This window comes from Sebastes umbrosus, chromosome 3 (assembly GCF_015220745.1).
Source record: "Sebastes umbrosus isolate fSebUmb1 chromosome 3, fSebUmb1.pri, whole genome shotgun sequence".
NCBI classification, from domain to species: Eukaryota; Metazoa; Chordata; class Actinopteri; order Perciformes; family Sebastidae; genus Sebastes; species Sebastes umbrosus.
Window position 1 is genome coordinate 6972501 of NC_051271.1, and position 25000 is coordinate 6997500.

The window sequence follows — 25000 nt, forward strand, 5'->3', positions numbered from 1 at the left end:
CTAGGTCTCTAGTTTGTGGCTGTAAAGTTTCATGAGGTTGTGATTATCCTAGAGGTCACCACAGGTCATTATATACAGTGAGGTCAAATTTCTAAAATGGTTTCAATACAATGAAATGGCTACTACGGGGATTTACATCATCACACATGAATACAGTTGAGCTCATTGGAGCCACAACAGTCTCAGCTTTACAGTCATACCCAATTTATGTAATTCAAAGTTCTGTGAAGCTCAGTATTTAATTAGATAATCTGCATGATCTTTTAATCTTCACTTCTGCTTTTGGGAAATATATCTTTATTCTTGAGAAACTGTTCACACGATCACAGTTCAGTTCCTCATCTACACCGCAACAAAACCTGCGCAATTTGAGGATGTCGGAGGAGATACAGCACAGTATGTCAGTATAGAGGTAATGTGGCCTAGTGAGGGTGAACATGACAGATACTTAAATGTTGGAGCTCTCTAACAACAGAAATGAAGTTGGTTCGTCAACCTGTTGTTTAGATGAAAACATATTATCAACAATATTATCACTTTATGTAAAGAAACCTGTGTAAAGAGACACATTGCACATTAAAACTAGTGGACAATATGAAAACCACATTTAATCAGGGAAATAGTTGAGAGATAATGGCTTTTAGAGAAAATCGTTTTATTTATTTCTTTGAACATTACAGATAAAGAGAGTCTAATCTTCAAGGAAGTGAAGAGGGAGAGGGAAAGGAGGGCATCATAACACACAGACAAATGGTGTTTTTAGATAAAACAATTAAACACACAAACAAAAACAAAACAAAAGAAAAACAAAACAGTATATCTTTCACACTGCATGTGACTCAAAAACACAAAAGCCATTAAAGGATCTAAGGATGATTACATGATTAAACACACTGAATGTAGGTGTTTAGACAGAATGAATGCTAGAATGTAAAAGAAAACAGAAAAACTAGAAAGGCCTGTATGTGTTTGTCTACATGCATACATGATGATGAGCCACTAACCCTGCAGCATATTGATTCACAGTCTGGTGGGTTTGGATGCAGAGTTATGGAGGCCACACCTTTTCACAGATCCAGTGGTTTTTATCATTACATGGTATATCATTCCAGTGGTTTCCTTCTTCATGGTTCCATATTTCTGCACAGTCTTCAGCACTGTTGGCCTGGTTGGGCTCCCCAGGTAACCAGTAGCTGAAACCAAACAACAAATAATGTGTTTTTAACAGAAAACACAACCAAAGCATCATGTAGCCAAATTAAACCTCAATATTGTCATTATTACACTGTTTTATCAGTGTAATAATAACAATATTGCAAAAATAGTTTTACATTTCTGGTGACCGAAGGCCAAAGGCTGCAGCACACAAGGGAATATTAAGTCATAAATACTAATACATTACTAAACTGAAGAGCATTAGTACAGCGATGTGATTGCTTAGCTTAAAAAACAGTTAACAAACTGGATCAATCTTTGAATTACCCTGAATGAAACATTTAAAAAAAGCCAAGTGATTCATAATTTCCACCTCGACAATACATAACATATAAAAATCAAAGAGTGCTGCCATTGCTGGGTGGGGGGTTTATGAAGGAGACTATAGTTGTATTCAGTCATATTGCTCTTATATAGCAATACTACATTATTAATAAATAATTTAAACAAAAACATAATTAATGAACCTTGTGCCCAGTGCAGTCCCATCCACCCATTTCCAAACCCCCTCTGTCTCATTGTCAGTCAGTCCGATCCATGTGTCACGATCGAATTGACTTCCAAATTCCTTGTTTACAATAAGAGAAAGAAACAATAATAAACAAAACTTGATTGATTTGATTTCACACTTTTTCTCTCATGTCTCTCACAGACAGATTTCACTTTCTTACACACCTGCTCCTCTTTGCTGTTGATGATCATCAGGTCTGCACCTCTTTGCTGACAGTACTCTCTACTCTCTTGCCAGGACTTGACATTGGAAGAAAAGTAATAGAAACTGTGGTTGAAGTACACCCATCCTAGTTGGGAGTTATTAGCTGTTGAGGATAACAAAACTGTCAGTAAAAGAAATTGAAATAAAACATGTAAAAGGAGATAGAAAAACATTTTATGATGTTGCCGTATCTTTCAGTTTCCGTGTCACAGAGGTGCAGTCAGTTTCGTCCTCATACTCACCAAAGGAGCTCAGCTTCCTCTTCAAATCTTCTCCCTCTTCAGTCAGGTTTTTGATAATGGCCTCAAAATCTGGCATCTTCGCACCAGAACTGTCTGAAAGAGCAGAAAGATTCACTTTTGTCACTGTAGTTAACACCAAGGATCTTTTTTTATACCCAAATGAGCTTTTTTCTATTGTAGTGTTTTCAGTTGTGAAACAGTAAATGTCCTCATATACTCAGAACATTCATCATCATCATTCATCAAAAATCATCTGGAACATCTCTCCCAATTTATTGTCTATGGCGCAGCTCCACACTTTATACCCTATGACATCACAAGTTTGAGTTTTAGATATCTAGTTTTGGATTTAGGAGAGAGTTGTTCATGTTTACTAATATTTTTTGACTGTCTCAGATTAATTAATTAATTATAAAGTATGACTCAAAACTGTTTTTGCTTGATCTGAATATTCTATAATATCAGCGTAATTCTTGTAATTATAATACTCTCAGACTATATACCAGACCATGACTTTACACAAAAGCATTGCTGTTTTATCATTAATCCACTGATCAATATATATTTAGAAAGCACTCATGAGATATCATTATCATAGCTGGTAATTGTGTTTAGTTTCAATCTCTGGGTTTATAATACTGAGATGGTGAATTAAAATAAAAGTCACAGGAGGAACAGGGTGAAGTAAGATCACTCACAGAGAGCGAGACGCAGGGAAATGTTGACAGCAGCTTGTAGGACACACAGGAGTCCAAAGCTCACAACAACCAGTCCGAAGAGTTTTTCCTCTGGATGCAGAAAAACACACACACACACACACACACACGCACACACACACACGCACACACACGCACGCACGCACGCACACACGCACGCATGCACGCATGCACGCATGCACACACACACACACACACACACACACACACACACACACATGCAACATTATATATTAACATTATATATTATTATTAGGCAGAACAGCCAGGCATGATATTACGTTCTTTGAACTGTTTTTATTTCACTTCTCCTCCAAACTCAAACATAAGAACAAGATACAGAGAGTATGATGCTGTCAGACAACCTTAAAGTTACTCACTCTTGGATGAAGCGTCCGGCGTCATCTCAGCCTCCTCTTTAAAGACAAACCTCAAAATACTTGACCAGCAAATTATGACAACCAGCTGCTCTGATCTGTAAGGTGCTTCTTCTTCTGTGGTTCTGACAATCTGAATGTGATAGCAGAACTCTTTCCGCAACTTATTATCTCTCACACCTCTTCATTTTGCTATCTATCTAACACAATCAAGACAGTTTCCTGTCTTCAATGTGTGAAAATGTGTTTTTCACCATATCAGGAAAGCCAATCTGTACATACTTTTTTTAGAGCCATTATAAAACAAATAGTTGTTGGTGTGAGACCACCAATCTCTGATGGAGGAATTAAATACAGCTTATATTGCTAAGCTAATTATTGTTTCACCCAAAACTCTACAATAAGTTATGAACACATTCACATAAACTATGCCGGAGTCAGTCAAAGGCAACATAGCAGAAATTAGAAATAAATTAAAATTAAAATTAAAAAAATATATATAAATAAATAAATAAAGGAAAATAAAAATATTAAATAACAAAAATGCCGGTGGGCGCCCCTCCTTATTTTCTGAATTGAGGTAACAAATGAACAAATAAAGAAAGAAAGAAATACACTTTTCACGCTTGTAAATCTCGTTGTAGTGAAACTGACTAAACACTTTTAAGCCAACAATATCAGGGACCAAATATTTATTTACATTAAAATAGATACACTTATTTATGAAAATAAAAATCTTGATTTTTGTCTTAAAAGCATTTTGATATCTGAAGGGAGGGGGCTCCAAATCTGAATTTCGCCTAGGGCACCAAAAGGGCTAGAGCCGGCCCTGAGTCAGGTTGTTGTAACTGATCTGTAACTGGTCTCTTTCTTTAGTCAGGTTGTTGTAAGTGGTCTCTTTCTTTAATCAGGTTGTTGTAACTGGTCTGTAACTGGTCTCTTTCTTTAATCAGGTTGATGTAACTGGACTCAAAACTTACATTTAAATTTTACATTGACACACTGTATTCTGTCACAGCAAGCTATGAAAGAAAAAAATGGATATTTGTACAGAAACAGAGCTTTATTTCCTATGTTCTGGAGGAAGTGAATAATTGAGGCTGTTTTCTTGTCTGTCTTGGATTATGGGGACGTTATCTATAGACACGCCTCTGCCTCCACTCTCAAACCATTAGACTGAGTTTATCACTCAACCCTATAGATTTATTACTAATGACAGTTATTCTACTCATCACTGCGTTTTGTATGAAAAGGTTGGGTGGGCGTCTCTAGTAGTAAGACGTGATAGGCGTTGTTTTTTATTTATTTATAAAGCCCTTAATGACAACTTGCCATCATACATCACGATCTTATTAAAATGGGGCTATAGTCATTACTCAACTCGTTCAAGTGATCAGCTAAAGCTTTAAGTTCCGCGTGCAAACACACAGAACAGCAGTTTTAAGATTAAATCTCTGTGTGCTAGCAGTTTTGTCACGACAACATCAACACCGCAACAAAATCTGCTCAATCTGAGGACGTCAGAGGAGATACAGCACAGTATGTCATTATAGAGGTAATGTGGCCTAGTGAGGGTGAACATGACAGATACTTAAATGTCAGAGCACTCTAACAACATATATGAAGTTGGTTCGTCAACCTGTTGTTAAGATGAAAACATATTATGTACAATATTATCACTTTATGTAAAGAAACCCGTGTAAAGAGACACATTGCACATTGAAACTAGTGGACAATATGCTGTTAATGGCAGAATGGACCATTTTAAATGCATGAGGCTGTAAGGACTTCTTTCTGATGTTTTAACAAACAACAAAATAATCCTTAATTCGTTAGTCTCTATTTCTCTGCATCTCCTTCTCTGTGATAAGTATATATTTTGATATGAGAAACAACATTTAATCAGGGAAATAGTTAAGAGATAATGGCTTTTAGAGAAAATTGTGTTATTTATTTCTTTGAACATTACAGATAAAGAGAGTCTAATCTTCAAGGAAGTGAAGAGGGAGAGGGAAAGGAGGTCATCATAACACACAGACAAATGGTGTTTTTAGATAAAACAATTAAAACAAACAAAAACAAAACAAAAGAAAAACAAAACAGTATATCTTTTACACTGCATGTTACTCAAAAACACAAAAACCATTAAAGGATCTAAGGATGATTACACGATTAAACACACTGAATGTAGGTGTTTAGACAGAATGAATGCTAGAATGTAAAAGAAAACAGAAAAACTAGAAAGGCCTGTATGTGTTTGTGTACATGCATACATGATGATGAGCCACTAACCCTGCAGAAGATTGATTTACAGTCTGGTGGGTTTGGATGCAGAGTTATGGAGGCCCCACCTTTTCACAGATCCAGTACCTTTGGATGTTACATGGCAAATCATTCCAGTTGTTTTCTTTTTCAAGGCCCTTTATTACTCCACAGTCTTCATCATTGTTTTTGTTGTAGGGCTGCCCAGGGTACCAGTAGCTGAAACCAAACAACAAATAATGTGTTTTTACCAGAAAACACAACCAGAGCAGCATGTAGCCAAATTAAACCTCAATATCGTTATTATTACACTGTCTTGTCAATAGTTTTACATTTCTGGTGACCCAAGGTTTACACCAGCAGCAGTAGAAAGGCCAAATGCTGCAGCACACAGGGAAACATTAAAGCAGGAAGTGGGTAGAAATGGAGGAAATATGATTAAAAAAAGTTATTTTTATAAAACGTAGTGATGTTATGTGATGTGCCGAGGCTTCGGAGCGTTTGTCGAGTAATCCAGGAAGTTTTCTGTGAAGCGCGTATCGAGGCTTGTATCGTTTTAGACAAATGACGTCATTGATGACGCCCGAAGCCGAAATACAGTTGAGAACTTATTATTCTTGAATAAAAATGAACAATGTCTCCCATCTATCATTTTCCTTTAGTTACACAAGCACATTCACTGCCCTGTGCCCGGTTTAACCACTGCCACATATCCGGAATATGTGTACCTGTCTTAGACTGTTTGACCGATAGGTGGTTTCGTGTGCATATGAAGCCCAGATGAAGCCTCGTGAAATGAACCCTTTTGCGAAGCAATTTGCTGGAAAGCTTCAGCGCTTCATGAAGCTTCATCTCACCATCACTAATAAAACGGTCACTATATCCTGACAGTAGGGTATGAGACAGGTAATCTGAATAATAATCATGTGCCTCTGTGTCCTCCAGTGCTCCTAATGGCATCTGCAGACCTGAGGAAAACAACCAATCAGAGCTGAGCTGGAGCCTGCTGTCTATGAGCAGCTGTCAATCACTCGCGAACTCTGACCAAAGGGTCAGCGCTGATGAAATATGATTCAATATTCTGTTACTGTAGTGCCTATTTCTCACCTCAAAGGTTTTCAGAATCATCTTGTAGTGTACTGTTTAGCTGTAAAATTAGAAGGTTTGTGACCCGGCAGCCATGTTGAGATCATGGATGTATTAAAGGGACTGTTTGTAACTTCTTACACGTATAAATCAATCCGGGTCGGTGTTCCATGCGCGCTCGCGTGTGGCTACGCTGTTCAGACAAGACTCCAACACAAACTACACGGAAGCACCAAAACCACGAAGTTGTATCTAGTGAAGCCCGTCTTGTAAACAGTGTTGGCTGCGGTCGGAGGACGCGGGGGAGACCGTAGCTTTGGTCTCCAGGGCCGGAGTCTCTGCTGTACTCTGCTCCTCTGCCTGCCTGCTTGCCTTCACTCACACACCGAGCTCATTCTTGCTATTTTTCACGTGCATGCGCGCAAGCTCCACACTGCAGAAGAGTTAGTAGCTCTGAGAATATCTAGGAAATGTACAGTGGACGTTTGTGCAGTAATAAATGCTGCAGCTCCTCCAGACCAACAGAGGTTTTCCGTGTCTTGTGAAGTGACGCGGCTCCGCAGCGAGAAACGTTGTCGTCTCTGACCAAAACTCTGGTGTCTCCCCTGTTCCCTCCGACCGCGGTCGGGAGGCTGAAGCAGGAAAAGCCAACACTAGGATCAGCATTGATTCATGGAGAGACCTTCGTCTGGTCAGCTAACATTACTACCAAGCAGGTGAAATATAGAGTGATATTGTGGTTTTAGCTGACATGTGTGTCGCCTCACTGTTTTGAGAGATGCTCGTTCATGTCTATGTAGAGCGAGCACAAGCGCGAGCACGAGCAACAGGACGCTGACTTTCGTTGACTTAATGGCCACAGGTGTCGCTGTTCACAAGCAATTTCTGATTCTTACAAACAGTCCATTTAAAAGAGCTGGATACAGCGTTGGAGGCGGGGCCCCGTTCACTCCTATGAGAGTTGCTCATTGGCGCATGAAGCCTAAATGGCTCGACTTCCGTCTGGAAAAGTACCCGGATCTTGGCGGAGAACCCTCCGAGATGATTGGCGGAGTAGTGTCCGCTCGGTCACATGACTTGGTCACGGGGTCCCAACGTCACGCCGTCGTCACGACTTGCGCTCCAGCCTCGGTCTGGGTCTCACTCACATGAACGGAGGAACGGAAATAACTCTGGATTCAGCTATTAGTGCGTTTTACAACTTTAAAACTTTTGTTAACATTAAAATAAATATTTACTAATTATAGATAACTATCAATTTACCATTTATAAATGATGGATATTATAAAGTGTTACCACTAATTTAAACAAAAAACATAATTAATGAACCTTGTGTTCACTGCAGTCCCATCCACCCATTTCCATATCCCCTCTGTCTCACTGTCAGTCAGTCCGATCCATGTGTTCCGCTTGTATTGACTTCCAAATTCCTTGTTTACAATAAGAGAAAGAAACAATAATAAACATAACTTGATTGATTTGATTTCACACTTTTTCTCTCGTGTCTCTCACAGACAGATTTCACTTTCTTACACACCTGCTCCTCTTTGCTGTTGATGATCATCAGGTCTGCACCTCTTTGCTGACAGTAATCTCTACTCTCTTGCCAGGACTTGACAATGGAAGAAAAGTAATAGCAACTGTGCTTGAAATACACCCATCGTGGTTGGCAGTTATTAGCTGTTGAGGATAACAAAACCGAAGAAAAGAAATTCTCAGTAAAAGAAATTGAAATAAAACATGTAAAAGGAGATAGAAAAACCTTTTTATGATGTTGCCGTATCTTTTAGTTTCCGTGTCACAGAGGTGCAGTCAGTTTACTCCTCATACTCACACCAGGTGCTCAGCATCCTCTTCAAATCTTCTCTCTCTTCAGTCAGGTTTTTGATAATGGCCTCAAAATCTGGCGTCTTCGCACAAGAACTGTCTGAAAGAGCAGAAAGATTCACTTCTGTTACTGTAGTTAACAACAAGGATCTTTTTTTATACCCAAATGAGCTTTTTTCTATTGTAGTGTTTTCAGTTGTGAAACAGTAAATGTCCTCATATACTCAGAACATTCATCATCATCATTCATCAAAAATCATCTAGAACATCTCTCCCAATTTATTGTCTATGGAGCAGCTCCACACTTTATACCCTATGACATTACAAGTTTGAGTTTTAGATATCTAGTTTTGGATTTAGGAGAGAGTTGTTCATGTTTACTAATATTTTTTGACTGTCTCAGATGAATTAATTAATTATAAAGTATGACTCAAAACTGTTTTTGCTAGATCTGAATATTCTATAATATCAGCGTAATTCTTGTAATTATAATACTCTCAGACTATATACCAGACCATGACTTTACACAAAAGCATTGCTGTTTTATCATTAATCCACTGATCAATATATATTTAGAAAGCACTCATGAGATATCATTATCATAGCTGGTAATTGTGTTTAGTTTCAATCTCTGGGTTTATAATACTGAGATGGTGAATTAAAAAAGGAACAGGGTGAAGTAAGATCACTCACAGAGAGTGAGACGCAGGGAAATGTTGACAGTAGCTTGTAGGACACACAGGAGTCCGAAGCTCACAACAACCAGTCCGAAGAGTTTTTCCTCTGGATGCAGAAAGAAACACACACACACACACACGCACGCACGCGCACGCACGCACACACACACACACACACACACACACACACACACACACACACACACACACACACACACACATCATTATATATTAACATTATATATTATTATTAGGCAGAACAGCCAGGCATGACATTACGTTCTTTGAACTGTTTTTATTTCACTTCTCCTCCAAACTCAAACATAAGAACAAGATACAGAGAGTATGATGCTGTCAGACAACCTTAAAGTTACTCACTCTTGGATGAAGCGTCCGGCGTCATCTCAGCCTCCTCTTTAAAGACAAACCTCAAAATACTTGACCCAGCAAATTATGACAACCAGCTGCACTAATCTGTAAGGTGCTTCTTCTTCTCTGGTTCTGACAATCTGAATGCGACAGCAGAACTCTTTCCGCAACTTATTATCTCTCACACTTCTTCATTTTGCCATTAGTCTTGCACACTCAAGACAGGAAACTGTCTTGAATGTGTGAAAATGTGTTTTTCACCATATCAGGAAAGCCAAGCTGTACATACTTTTTTTTAGAGCCATTATAAAACAAATAGTTGTTGGTGTGAGACCACCAATCTCTGATGGAGGAATTAAATACAGCTTATATTGCTAAGCTAATTATTGTTTCACCCAAAACTCTACAATAAGTTATGAACACATTCACATGAAGTATGCGGGAGTCAGTCAAAGGCAACATAGCAGAAATGACTTGAACATAGTACACACACTCCTTCAGCTGCTCCTTCATATAAAAGTTAAGTCAGTTCAGTTCCCAGCTAGACATGAAGCGATAAAGCACAGGATCAGTTTCTTCACAGATTTTTTTACTTCTGAAGAAAAGTTCTGTCTTCATTTCAGGGCTTTCTTCCAACTGGTCTCTTTCTTTAGTCAGCTCAAGGCCGGCTTAAGGCATAGGCCATATAGGCGTCTAGGGCGCCATCTTCTAGGGGGCACTGGTCGCCCTCTAAAAATAAATAAATAAATACCAAAAAATCAAATAAAAAAAATCAAATTAAAATTAAAATTAAAATTAAAATTAAAATAAATAAATGCCGGTGGCCGCCCCTCCTCATTTTCTGCATTGAGGTAACAAATTAACAAATAAATAAATAAATACATACACTTTGCACCCCTGTAACTCTCGTAGTGAAACTGACTAAACACTTTTAAGATATCAGGGACCAAACGTTTATTTATTTATAATAGATACACTTATTTATGAAAATAAAAATCTTGATTTTTGTCTTAAAAGCATTTATTTAATGTCAAAAAGCAAAAAAATGTCTTCAAAACATTGTGATATCTGAAGGGAGGGGGCTCCAAATCTGAATTTCCCATAGGGCAGCAAAAGGGCTAGAGCTGGCCATGAGTCAGGTTGTGTAACTGGTCTCTTTCTTTAGTCAGGTTGTGTGACTGGACCATCTCTTCATCTTCAACACCTGAAGGTTACATGTAATGTTTTGCTTGTTTGTATTGTCGCTTCTCATAATACAACACACTGAAATTCAAAGAGGTGCTTAGTGTTACCACAAATACGGATGTGTGTGTGATTTTAATGATGTTCAAAGGAGCTAAAGTCACCCTTTAAAATGCTGCCATCCAAAAGTATGGGCCCTATATTATATACCCAATGACAACATATTAACTTCTATCTAAATAATGTTAATAGATGCTTTACAAAGTATTTATAAACCATTTAACAAGGCATTATAGATGTAATGTAGTGACTGTTGGTTGTTATTACAGCCCAGAACCAGTAGAGGGCTCCAGTGCCATACACCTGGCAGGATTACCCAGAGTGAGGTGCAATGTGTACACAGCCCGTGCAGCAGAGGCTGTACTCCCATGTTGGGCATGTTGTAATACTATTAAAGGGACTGTTTGTAACTTCTTACAAAATCAATCAGGGTCGGTGTCCCATGCGCGCTCGCGTGTCGCTACGCTGTTCAGACAAGACTCCAACACAAACTACACGGAAGCACCAAAACCGCAAAGTTCTATCTAGTGAAGCCCGTCTTGCAAAACAGTGTTGGCTGCTGTCGGAGGACACGGGGGAGACCGTAACTTTGGTCTCCAGGACCGGAGTCTCTGCTGTACTCTGCTCCTCTGCTCCTTTGCCTGCCTGCCTTCACTCAGCTCGCTCCACCTCACGTGCATGCGCGCACACTACAAACTGCAGAAGAGTTAGTTTAGCTCTGAGAATATCTAGTGAATATACAGTGGACGTTTGTGCAGAAATAAATGCTGCAGCTCCTCCAGACCAACAGAGGTTTCCCGTGTCTTGTGAAGTGACGGGGCTCCGCAGCGAGTTACGTTATCGTCTCCGACCAAAACTCCGGTGTCTCCCCTGTTCCCTCCGGCCGTGGTCGGGAGGTTGAAGCAGGAAAAGCCAACACTAGAATCAGCATTGATTCATGGAGAGACCTTCGTCTGGTCAGCTAACATTACTACCAAGCAGGTGAAATATAGAGTGATATTGTGATTTTAGCTGACGTGTGTCGCCTCACTGTATTGAGTGATGCTCGTTCATGTCTATGTAGGGCGAGCACAAGCGCGAGCCCGAAGCTGACTTTCGTTGACTTAACGGCCACAGGTGTCGCTGTTAACAAGCATTTCTGATTCTTACAAACAGTCCCTTTAAGAGGGGAGGGATGTAATGAAGTGACTGTTGGTTTGTTATTACAGCCCAGAACCAGTAGAGGGCTCCAATTATCTATTTCCAAAAGAATTTCAGACCAGGTATCAGTATACACAGCAGAAATAGTGGCAATCATTATTGCATTACAGTGGGTTGAAGAGGTCAGACCTGATAGAGTGGTGATATGCACAGATTCAAAAGCTGTTTTGGAAAGTTTACAGTCAACAAAAGCTGGAAGGCAAGATCTAATCATTGAACTGTACTATAGCTTGCTAAGACTGCATAGAGGGGGTATAGATATATTATTCTGTTGGGTTCCAGCACATGAGGGGGTGAACGGGAATGAGTTTGCAGATAAACTAGCAAAAAGTTTGCTGCAAAAAGACATAACAGTACCAGTTTTACTTGGGAAAGGAGAAGGAAAAGCGGTGATTAAAAGGAAAGGAGTGGAGATAGGGCAGAAAAGATGGGAGGAGGACCAGAAAGGAAGAAGATATTTCAGAATACAAAAGTCGGTCATAACAAAGAAATATAAAGAAAGGAACAGAAGGGAGGAAATCATCGTAACAAGACTCAGACTGGATCACACAGGTCTTAATGGCACTTTGGCTTTAATGGGGAAAGGAAGAGTGATAAGTGTGGGGGATTGTCTTATTAAAGAAAATGTGCAGCATATCCTAATTCATTGTAAAAAGTATGAGGCTGAAAGACAAAGACTACAAGACCAAGTCAGAGAGGAGGGACGGGATTGGGATTTGATGGGGATACTGGGAACAGAGGGTGAGGGGGTTGAAGGCACCAGGAAGGCATTATTAATGTTCTATTAATGTTCTATTAATGTTCTATTAATGTTCTGTTAATGTTCACTATTAATGTTCTGTTAATGTTCTATTAATGTTCTATTAATGTTCTATTAATGTTCTATTAATGTTCACTATTAATGTTCTGTTAATGTTCTATTAATGTTCTGTTAATGTTCTATTAATGTTCTATTAATGTTCACTATTAATGTTCTATTAATGTTATTACTATTGTTCACTATTAATGTTCTATTAATGTTCTATTAATGTTTTATTAATGTTCTATTAATGTTCACTATTAATGTTCTGTTAATGTTCTATTAATGTTCTATTAATGTTATTACTATTGTTCACTATTAATGTTCTATTAATGTTCTATTAATGTTTTATTAATGTTCTATTAATGTTCACTATTAATGTTCTATTAATGTTATTATTAATGTTTTATTAATGTTCTATTAATGTTCAATATTAATGTTCTATTAATGTTCTTAAGAGACACAGGATTGGTGGGTATAATTTAAGAGTAGCAGTAATGTGTAAAATGACATGATGTTACACACTCTTATACAGTAGGTGGCGGTATGCACTTTATTATTATTAAGAAACTATTATCTGAAGTTACCGACCAACTTGAAATCACCTCTGATGTGTTTCACCACAACTTCACCTTTAATGAGTTAACTCACTAGTAGCTGGCTAACGTTGCTACTTCGGTCTACCTCTTATTTTTTTTGTCAGCTCAACTGATGATATCAAGGCTGGAAACATTCACAACAACTTTATCTCATAGACTGAACCTCCACACTTTCACACTTTCAACTCCTTTCCATTCCGCCCTCTTTTCTTTAGAGGGGTAGGGGACAGGGGATGTTCGGGGGGAGATAAAAAGTCAACAGTAGATGTCACATAGAAGTGGTGTACACATCATCTGAAAGCTGGGAACCTGAAGATTAAGTTGAGATGAAGCTCAGCACTGTGTGTCAAGTTGTTGTAGTCATAAATAAGAAATAGAAGTTAATTAAAATAAATTGTGAAAGTGATGACAGAAGTATATGATGGTTATTCCCATGCTCTATTATGTCTCACAAATTGATGCAGCAATTTCTGGGTTGATACCAGATTTGGTGATAAATTTAACTAGTTTTTACTACTCGAGAATTGAAAACAAATTATCGGTAATCCCTCCAAAATACCACATTAAGACACAAAGGCCTCGAGGAACACCATAGAAAAAGTCATGCTGTGATTTGGTATCAAAAACTTTTGACATTTGGAGATTTCTGCAAGAATTGGTGATTAGATGGCGAGCACTTCTGTTCTGGAAACTGCTCAGAAACCCCCTTATTGTCACTCTACCTAGGAAATCCTCTGAATGCTCTCGGTCTGTAGTTTGTGGCTGTAAAGTTTCATGAGGCTGTGATTATCCTAGAGGTCACCACAGGTCATTATATACAGTGAGGTCAAAGTTCTAAAATGGTTTCAATACAATGAAATGGCTACTATGAGGATTTACATCATCACATATGAATACAGTTGAGCTCATTGGAGCCACAACAGTCTCAGCTTTACAGTCATACCCAATTTATGTAATTCAAAGACTGTTTAGGGACCCCAGTATGCAGAAATATTCAAATACACAATTTTAGAATAGGTGAAAATAACACATTTATACTGCATTAAAAAAAACTGCATGTTTTGTTGCCCCAAGCTGATTATCATAAAGTGGGCATGTCTGTAAAGGGGAAACTCGTTGATACCCATAGAACCCATTTTCATTCACATATCTTGATGTCAGAGGTAAAGGGATTTTTTTGAAAATCGCCATGTCAGTTTTTCCTCGCCAAAATTTAGTGTAATTTTGTAGCGTTATTTAGCAATCTTTCCGTCAAGCTAGTATGACATGGTTGGCACCAGTGGATTCTTTAGGTTCAGTTTTTTTCTAGTTTCATATGATACCAGCATCTTCCCTCTACCTTGAAAACTGAGCCCGCTACAACCCCTGAAAGACAGAATAGCAGCCGGGCCCGCCGGCGGGCCGTCAGAGTTTTAAGGGGTATTATAAAGTATTATAAAGTATTATAGTCCAACACCACCAGGATTAACAATACCTGCTGAACACCTTACAACCATCCTAATGATCATTTCGTCCATTGTGTGTACATATTTATCTGTATTTCACTTTGTCTTGCAGAAAATAATGTTGTCAAATTAAACCTAGTCAAGTCTGCCTTGAGAGAAACAGTGTACGTGAGGAACTGAACTGTGATCATGTGGACAGTTTCTCAAGAATAAACATCTATTTCCCAAAAGCAGAAGTGAAGATTAAAAGGTCATGCAGGATATCTAATTAAAGACTGAACCTTACTGAACTTTCACAGTTTTAAGATTATATCTCTGTGTGCTAGCAGTTTCCTCACAGCAACATCAACACCGCAACAAAACCTGCGCAATCTGAGGATATCAGAGGAGATACAGCACAGTATGTCGGTATAGAGGTAATGTGGCCTAATGAGGGTGAACATGACAGATACTTAAATGTTGGAGCTCTCTAACAACATAAATGAAGTTTGTTCATCAACCTGTTGTTAAGATGAAAACATATTATCAACAATACTATCGCTTTATGTAAAGAAACCTGTGTAAAGAGACACATTGCAAATTAAAACCAGTGGACAATAAGCTGTTAATGGCAGAATGGACCATTTTAAATGTATAAGGCTGTAAGGACTTCTTTCTGATGTTTTAACAAACAACAAAATAATCTTTAATTGATTAGTCTCTATTTCTCTGCATCTCCTTCTCTATGATAAGTATATATTTTGATATGAGAAACAACATTTCATCAGATGATCGTGTTATTTATTTCTTTGAACTTTACAGATAAAGAGAGTCCAATATACTTGATCAGAAGGTGAAGAGGGAGGAGGAAAGGGGGTTATCATAACACACAGACAAATGGTGTTTTTAGAGTTAGTTAGGGTTAGTTTTTAAAACTAACAAAAACAAAACAAAGGAAAAACAAAACAGTATATCTTTTACACTGCATGTTACTCAAAAACACAAAAGCCATTAAAGGATCTAAGGATGATTAATTACACGATTAAACACACTGAATGTAGATGTTTAGACAGAATGAATGCTAGAATGTAAAAGAAAACAGAAAAACTAGAAAGGCCTGTATGTGTTTGTGTACATGCATACATGATGATGAGCCACTAACCCTGCAGCATATTGATTCACAGTCTGGTGGGTTTGGATGCAGAGTTATAGAGGCCCCACCTTTTCACAGATCCAGTAGCTTTGCTTTTTACATGGTACATCGTTCCAGTTTCTTTCTTCTTCAAAGTCCCTTATTTCTCCACAGTCTTCATCTGTGCCTTCGAAGCTGTTGGGCTCCCCAGTGCGCCAGTAGCTGAAACCAAACAACAAATAATGTGTTTTTAACAGAAAACACAACCAGAGCAGCATGTAGCCAAATTAAACCTCAATATTGTTATTATTACACTGTCTTATCAATAGCGAGTGTGTCAGTAGTTTTACATTTCTGGTGACCCAAGGTTTACACCAGCAGCAGTAGAAAGGCCAAATGCTGCACCACACAGGGAAACATTAAAGCAGGAAGTGGGTAGAAATGGAGGAAATATGATTAAAAAAAGTTATTTTTATAAAACGGTCACTATATCCTGACAGTAGTGCATGAGACAGGTAAAAGTAGCTCTCTCCCAGGCCAAAACACAGTACTACTCCACCCTCATTACCAACCAACAAAACCACCCCAGACTGCTGTTCTCCACCATCAACCGGCTCCTTCGCCCCCTCGACCCCCCCCTCCCCTCAGGTGCCCCCGACCTCTGCACTAAGTTCCTGGACTTTTTCCAGGACAAAGTCGAGTCCATCCATCAGCAGCTCCTGGTGCCTGCCCACCTCCCTCCACACACACCTCAGCCACTGGGCGTGGCTCCCTTGGATGTTCGCCTGCCTCAGTGCTCCCTCTCCTTCTTCTCCCCTGTATGTGCTCCTCAGGTCGCAAAGTTGGTCACTAAGGCCAAAGCCTCCACCTGTTCTCTGGACCCCATGCCCACAGCCTTGGTCAAGGCGTGCCTACCTGCCCTGTGCCCCATTATGGTGAACATCATCAACTCCTCCTTGGCATCTGGTCTTGTACCCGACAGCCTCAAGATGGCATCAGTCACTCCCATCCTCAAAAAGCCAGGTCTGGACCGGGATGACAGCAACAACTACCGACCGATCTCCAACCTTCCTTTCCTGAGCAAAATTCTGGAAAGAGCAGTGGCCGCCCAACTCCATCAACATATGGCCAACCATGAGCTCTACGAAACGTTTCAATCTGGCTTCAGACCACACCACAGCACAGAGACCACCCTCATCAAAATCACAAATGACCTCCTCATCGCTGCAGATTCTGGTCACATCAGCATCCTCGTCCTCTTGGACCTTTCAGCTGCCTTCGACACAGTCTCCCACACTATCCTCCTCACCCGCCTATCTGACTACCTTGGCCTCACCGGTTCAGCTCTCTCCTGGTTTCAGTCCTACCTCACAAACAGAAAACAGTTTGTCACCATCAGAGACTCCAGTTCCACCCCGGCTCCAGTCAACCATGGCGTACCTCAAGGCTCTGTGCTGGGACCCCTCCTCTTCACCATCTACATGCTCCCCCTTGGTCAGATCATCCGCCACCACGGTCTCAGCTTTCATTCATATGCTGACGACACACAACTATATCTCAGCACCAAACCATCCACCCAGCTACCCCCACAGTCACTTGTAAACTGCCTACATGCAATAAAAATCTGGATGTCATCTAACTTCCTAAAACTCAACAGCAACAAAACCGAGCTCATGGTTGTGGCTCCCAAGGCCCTGCTCCGGAAGGTTGGAGATCTCCACCTGGACGTTGACGGCTGTTCCTTCTCCCCATCCTCGGAAGTCCGCAACCTGGGTGTCATCCTGGACCCAACACTATCATTCCAGTCTCATATCAGGTTCATCACCAAATCCGCCTTCTTCCACCTCAAAAACATCTCACGTCTCCGGCAATCACTCTCTGACTCTGTGGCAGAAACCCTCATCCACGCTTTCGTCACCTCCCGTTTGGACTATTGCAATGGAGTTCTGTCCGGGGTTCCCAGCAAAGCCCTGGACAGGCTCCAGTATGTGCAAAACTCGGCTGCCAGGGTTCTCACCCGCACCAAGCCCTGGCAGCACATCACCCCCACCCTCATCCACCTCCACTGGCTCCCGGTCAAGTCCCGCATCACCTACAAAATCCTCCTCCTCACCTACAAATCCCTCAATGCCCTGGCTCCTCAGTATTTATCTAACTTCCTCCACCCTTACACACAGCCCCGGAACCTTAGATCCTCAGGCACGGGTCAGCTCTCCATCCCTCACACAAGAATGCGAACTTTTGGGGACAGAGCCTTCAGTGTGACAGCCCCCACACTTTGGAACTCTCTCCCCATAGAGCTCTGCAACACACCATCTCTGGACACCTTCAAAAGACTCCTCAAAACCCACCTCTTCACCAAGGCCTATGGCCCCTAGCTTCTGTTACAGTTGTTGTGTTTATTTATGTCTTTGTTAAGCGTCCTTGGGTTTCATGAAAGGCGCTATATAAATCCAAGCTATTATTATTATTATTATTAATCTGAAAAAAGAAATCATGTGCCTCTGTGTCCTCCAGTGCTCCTGATGGTATCTGCAGACCGGAGGAAAACAACCAATCAGAGCCGAGCTGGAGCCTGCTGTCTTTGAGCAGCTGTCAATCACTCGTGAACTCTGATCAAACGATCAAACTAGGCAGCGCTGATCAAATATGAATCAATATTCTGTTACTGTAATGCCTATTTCTGCCTCAAATGTTTGAAACATCTTGTAGTGTACTGTTTAGCTGTAAAATGAGAAAGTTTGTGTCCCGGCAGCCATGTTGAGATCAGTTGAGGAAACACCAGGCACCGCCCACCAGCCGGAGCAAACTTTCTCCGCGTCGGGATGCGACATCGCCCTGTTGGGGATTCTTTCACAACAATGACCAGCTCGCTGTACATTATCCCTTACTTGTTGCACACATTATAACATTCTATATACTATATTAAGTATCTGTTAGTGATTACCAGATGATTTGTAAACCTTTAAGATTCTTTTTGTAAAACTTCTATAAACAAAGTTAGATGCACCAGAAACCAATTATTAACCATTGACAACATATTAACTATCTATCTAAATAATGTTTATAAATACTTTACAGTATTTATTAACGATTTAACAAGGTATTATAATCATCAGTTACAACTTTATAATAGCCATCCAAACAATGTTTATAGACCTTTTACAAAATGTTTATTTTTTTAAAGTTTACAAATAATATGTTCATCATCAACAAATATTTAATATAGTATATCAAATGTTATGTGTGCAACAATAAACTGTTAGAAAATAACATAAATAGTGTTATTATTAATTAGTAAAACATATTAATTATCATTTCATTGTTCGTTAACATTAAAATGAATATTAACTAATTTTAATTGACTATCAATTTACCATTTATAAATGATCGATGTTATAAAGTGTTACCACTAATTTAAACAAAAAACATAATTAATGAACCTTGTGCCCAGTGCAGTCCCATCCACCCATTTCCATATCCCCTCTGTCTCACTGTCAGTCAGTCCGATCCATGTGTCCCGCTTGAATTGTCTTCCAAATTCCTTGTTTACAATAAGAGAAAGAAACAATACTTGATTGATTTGATTTCATACTTTTTCTCTCATGTCTCTCACAGACAGATTTCACTTTCATACACACCTGCTCCTCTTTGCTGTTGATGATCATCAGGTCTGCACCTCTTTGCTGACAGTCTTCTCTACTCTCTTGCCAGGACTTGACAGTGGAAGAAAAGTAATAGCAACTGTGCTTGAAATACACCCATCGTGGTTCGCAGTTAGAAGCTGTTGATGATAACAAAACCGAAGAAAAGAAATTCTCAGTAAAAGAAATTGAAATAAAACATGTAAAAGGAGATAGAAAAACCTTTTTATGATGTTGCCGTATCTTTTAGTCTCCGTGTCACAGAGGTGCAGTCAGTTTAGTCCTCATACTCACCACAGAAGCTCAGCTTCCTCTTCAAATCTTCTCCCTCTTCAGTCAGGTTTTTGATAATGGCCTCAAGATCTGGCGTCTTCGCACAAGAACTGTCTGAAAGAGCAGAAAGATTCACTTTTATTAGTGTCGTTTTTTTATACCCAAATGAGCTTTTTTCTATTGTAGTGTTTTCAGTTGTGAAACAGTAAATGTCCTCATATACTCAGAACATTCATCATCATCATTCATCAATAATCATCTAGAACATCTCTCCCAATTCATTGTCTATGGAGCAGCTCCACACTTTATACTTTATCAGGTCTGCACCTCTTTGCTGACAGTCATCTCTACTCTCTTGCCAGGACTTGACAATGGAAGAAATGTAACAGAAACTGTGGTTTAAATACACCCATCCTTGTTGGGAGTTATTAGCTGTTGAGGATAAAAAAAATCAGAAAAAAAGCTTCTCAAAACATGTAAAAGGAGATAGAAAAACCATTTTATGATGTTGCCGTATCTTTCAGTTTCCGTGTCACAGAGGTGCAGTCAGTTTCGTCCTCATACTCACCACAGGTGCTCAGCTTCCTCTTCAAATCTTCCCCCTCTGCAGTCAGGTTTTTGATAATGGCCTCAAAATCTGGCGTCTTCGCGCCAGAACTGTCTGAAAGAGCAGAAAGATTCACTTTTATTAGTGTAGCTTTTTTATACCCAAATGAGCTTTTTTCTATTGAAGAGTTTTCAGTTGTGAAACAGTAAATGTCCTAATATACTCAGAACATTCATCATCATCATTCATCAATAATCATCTAGACCATCTCTCCCAATTCATTGTCTATGGAGCAGCTCCACACTTTATACCCTATGACATTACAAGTTTTAATTTTAGATCTCTAGTTTTTGGATTTAGGAGAGAGTTGTTCATGTTTACTAATATTTTTTGACTGTCTCAGATGAATTAATTAATTATAAAGTATGACTCAAAACTGGAAAACTCCATCCTGTTTTTGCTTGATCTGAATATTCTATAATATCAGCGTAATTCTTGTAATTATAATACTCTCAGACTATATACCAGACCATGACTTTACACAAAAGCATTGCTGTTTTATCATTAATCCACTGATCAATATATATTTAGAAAGCACTCATGAGATATCATTATCATAGCTGGTAATTGTGTTTAGTTTCAATCTCTGGGTTTATAATACTGAGATGGTGAATTAAAAAAGGAACAGGGTGAAGTAAGATCACTCACAGAGAGCGAGACGCAGGGAAATGTTGACAGTAGCTTGTAGGACACACAGGAGTCCGAAGCTCACAACAACCAGTCCGAAGAGTCTTTCCTCTGGATACAGAAAGAAACACACACACTCACACACACACACACACACACACACACACACACACACACATGCAACATTATATATTCACATTATATATTATTATTAGGCAGAACAACGAGGCATGATATTACATTCTTTGAACTGTTTTTATTTCACTTCTCCTCCAAACTCAAACATAAGAACAAGATACAGAGAGTATGATGCTGTCAGACAACCTTAAAGTTACTCACTCTTGGATGAAGCGTCCGGCGTCATCTCAGCCTCCTCTTTAAAGACAAACCTCAAAATACTTGACCAGCAAATTATGACAACCAGCTGCACTGATCTGTAAGCTGCTTCTTCTTCTCTGGTTCTGACAATCTGAATGCGACAGCAGAACTCTTTCTGCAACTTATTATCTCTCACACTTCTTCATTTTGCCGTTAGTCTTGCACAATCAAGACAGTTTCCTGTCAAATAGTTGTTGGTGTGAGACCACCAATCTCTGATGGAGGAATTAAATACAGCTAATATTGCTAAGCTAATTATTGTTTCACCCAAAACTCTACAATAAGTTATGAACACATTCACATGAAGTATGCGGGAGTCAGTCAAAGGCAACATAGCAGAAATGACTTGAACATAGTACACACACTCCTTCAGCTGCTCCTTAAAAAAGTTAAGTCAGTTCAGCTCCCAGCTAGACATGAAGCGATAAATCACAGGTTCAGTTTCTTCAGAGATTTCTTTACTTCTGAAGAAAAGTTCTGTCTTCATTTCAGGGCTTTCTTCCAACTGGTCTCTTTCTTTAGTCAGCTCAAGGCCGGCTTAAGGCATAGGCCATATAGGCGTCTAGGGCGCCATCTTCTGGGGGGCAATGGTCACCCTCTAAAAAAATAATAATAAAAATAAAAATAAAAAGGTTGAGTCAGGTTGTTGTAACTGGTCTCTTTCTTTAATCAGATTGTTGTAACTAGTCTCATTCTTTAGTCAGGTTGTGTGACTGGACCATCTCTTCATCTTCAACACCTGAAGGTTACATGTATTGTTTTGATTGTTTGTATTGTCGCTTCTCATAATGCAACACACTGAAATTCAAAGAGGTGCTTAGTGTTACCACAAGTACGGGTGTGTATGTGATTTTAATGATGTTCAGAGGAGCAAAAGTCACCCTTTAAAATGCTGCCATCCAAAAGTATGGGCCCTATGTATCATTTTTTCATGAACTGTTGGTATTAATAGTCCCTTGCTGTTTGACTCTCTCCACATTATTGTTTATCACACAAGTCTTTTTAGCTTTTTTGTATTCCTTTAATATATATAGTCGTTTGTGTGTGTAAAAAAATAAGTGTAATGTGTTTATTACCTGAGAAGAGCATGTCCAGTTCTGTTTAACTCCACCGACACAGTCTCTCTACATTAACATAGATCTCCAGTTCATCCATGACGTTCAGCTGAACCGACGGTGCCGTTTGGTCCTGTGGTGCCTGAAGCCATCAAAGTCTGCAGAGTGTGCTCTTGAAATTCATCGAGTACAGAGTAACTCTAACTTCTAAAAGAGGCAGTTACTTTGACAGTGCATGACGGTGCTTTCCATTTTGGTTGTGCAAAGTCTCTTGAATGTCACACTTAAAACATCTACGTATCTATATATTTGTCTGTAGACTGACAGATCAGGAGTTCAGTATTCATAGCTGCAGCACTGACTTCATTAATTTTTTTTTTTTTTGCCTTGTTGAATTCCGCCTTTTCTTCCGTAACATTGTGATGTCACCAAGTAATACATTTGCATAATACCTGCTTGGCTGCTAGTTTGGCACACCCTCAAACAAAGCTAGCTAGTTAAACATGTTCTAGTACAGACCCAAAATACAAGTTTGCACCGGAAAATAAGCATAATAGTTCCTCTTTAAAGGGGCCCTGCCGGGTTTCCTTGGTAGCAAACAAAAGTTATGTTTACATTTACACGTACTGAGAGTATCATTGAGATTTAACAAATATGTTGAGTACATTTCCTTCAAGAGTTTGAAACCTGCATTCATGTTTATTAGCAATCAGCCTTCTTCTCTGCATTTGTTGGTGCATTGCTGTGATTCTGTATTTGTATCTATGTGCGTCCTTATGTATGTCATATGTCATATGAGAATGGCTCTGTAGCGCTACTAGAGGTATAAAAAAAAACTCCACAGGTTTCCTCTAAGTCATTACATCATTCTCCCCTATCCAAAATCCAACTCAATCACATGTACATTCATAAGATTGTGAAATGTGAATTTGACAAATTGCAAAATACACTTTTTTGGTTCTGAATGCAAAGACGACTAAACATATGTTATTCTCTAGAGCCAGAGACATTGTGGACAACAGTTTGCACATTACCACTCTGAATGGACTTAGTAGGTCTCTGAGTATTAATACCTCGGCATCTGGCTGGACCCAAAACTTACATTTAAATTTCACATTGACACACAGTTGGATATTTGTACAGAAACAGAGCATTATTTCCTATGTTCTGTAGGAAGAAAATAGTTGAGGCCATTTTATTGTCTGTCTTGGATTATGGTGACGTTATCTATAGACACGCCTCTGCCTCCACTCTCAAACCATTAGATTGAGTTTATCACTCAACCCTATAGATTTATTACTAATGACAGTTATTCTACTTATCACTGTGTTTTGTATGAAAAGGTTGGGTGGGCGTCTCTAGCAGTAAGACGTGATAGAGGTTGGTTTTTATTTATTTATAAAGCCCTTAATGACAACTTGCCGTCATACATCACATACTTATTAAAATGGGGCTATAGTCATTACTCAACTCGTTCAAGTGATCGGCTAAAGCTTTAAGTTCCGCGTGCAAACACACAGAACAACAGTTTTAAGATTATATCTCTGTGTGCTAGCAGTTTTGTCACGGCAACATCAACACCGCAACAAAATCTGCTCAATCTGAGGACGTCAGAGGAGATACAGCACAGTATGTCAGTATAGAGGAAATGTGGCTTAGCGAGGGTGAACATGACAGATACTTAAATGTCAGAGCACTCTAACAACATAAATGAATTTGGTTCGTCAACCTGTTGTTTAGATGAAAACATATTATCAACAATATTATCATTTTATCTAAAGAAACCCGTGTAAAGAGACACATTGCACATTGAAACTAGTGGACAATATGCTGTTAATGGCAGAATGGACCATTTTAAATGTATGAGGCTGTAAGGACTTCTTTCTGATGTTTTAACAAACAACAAAATAATCCTTAATTCATTAGTCTCTATTTCTCTGCATCTCCTTCTCTGTGATAAGTATATATTTTGATATGAGAAACCACATTTAATCAGGGAAATAGTTAAGAGATAATAGCTTTTAGAGAAAATCGTGTTATTTATTTCTTTGAACATTACAGATAAAGAGAGTCTAATCTTCAAGGAAGTGAAGAGGGAGGGGGAAAGGAGGACATCATAACACACAGATGAATGGTGTTTTTAGAGTTAGTTAGGGTTAATTTTTAAAACTAACAAAAACAAAACAAAACAGTATATCTTTTACACTGCATAATACTCAAAAACACAAAAGCCATTAAAGGATCTAAGGATGAATAATTACACAATTAAACACACTGAATGTAGGTGTTTAGACAGAATGAATGCTAGAATGTAAAAGAAAACAGAAAAACTAGAAAGGCCTGTATGTGTTTGTGTACATGCATACATGATGATGAGCCACAAACCCTGCAGCATATTGATTTACAGTCTGTTGGGTTTGGATGCAGAGTTATGGAGGCCCCACCTTTTCACAGATCCAGTTGATTTGAATGCTGCATGGTACATCGTTCCAGTTGTTTTCTTTTCCAAAGCCCCATAGTGCTCCACAGTCTTC

General features: G+C 39.1%; 2 protein-coding genes across 2 annotated transcripts in view; both read right to left on the reverse strand.

Annotated features, from left to right (window-relative positions):
- Window positions 1-1518: 1518 nt before the first annotated feature.
- Window positions 1519-22067, reverse strand: LOC119484880 (asialoglycoprotein receptor 2-like). The gene is made up of 11 exons (XM_037764051.1): window positions 21373-22067; window positions 9134-9223; window positions 8448-8540; window positions 8151-8293; window positions 7943-8043; window positions 5604-5746; window positions 3269-3445; window positions 2871-2960; window positions 2173-2265; window positions 1891-2033; window positions 1519-1783 (listed from the first exon to the last, which is right to left on the reverse strand). Exons 1-11 carry the CDS (start codon window positions 21395-21397, stop codon window positions 1658-1660), a joined length of 1224 nt encoding a protein of 407 aa, XP_037619979.1. The 5' UTR covers window positions 21398-22067; the 3' UTR covers window positions 1519-1657.
- Window positions 22068-24485: 2418 nt separating this feature from the next.
- The window catches only part of LOC119485255 (CD209 antigen-like protein C), an 11891-nt gene continuing 11376 nt past the window's right edge, over window positions 24486-25000 (reverse strand). Inside the window, exon 7 of the mRNA XM_037764700.1 lies at window positions 24486-25000. This exon is cut by the window's right edge and continues 40 nt beyond it. Within this exon, the coding sequence (XP_037620628.1) occupies window positions 24896-25000 (105 nt within the window). The 3' untranslated portion in view covers window positions 24486-24895.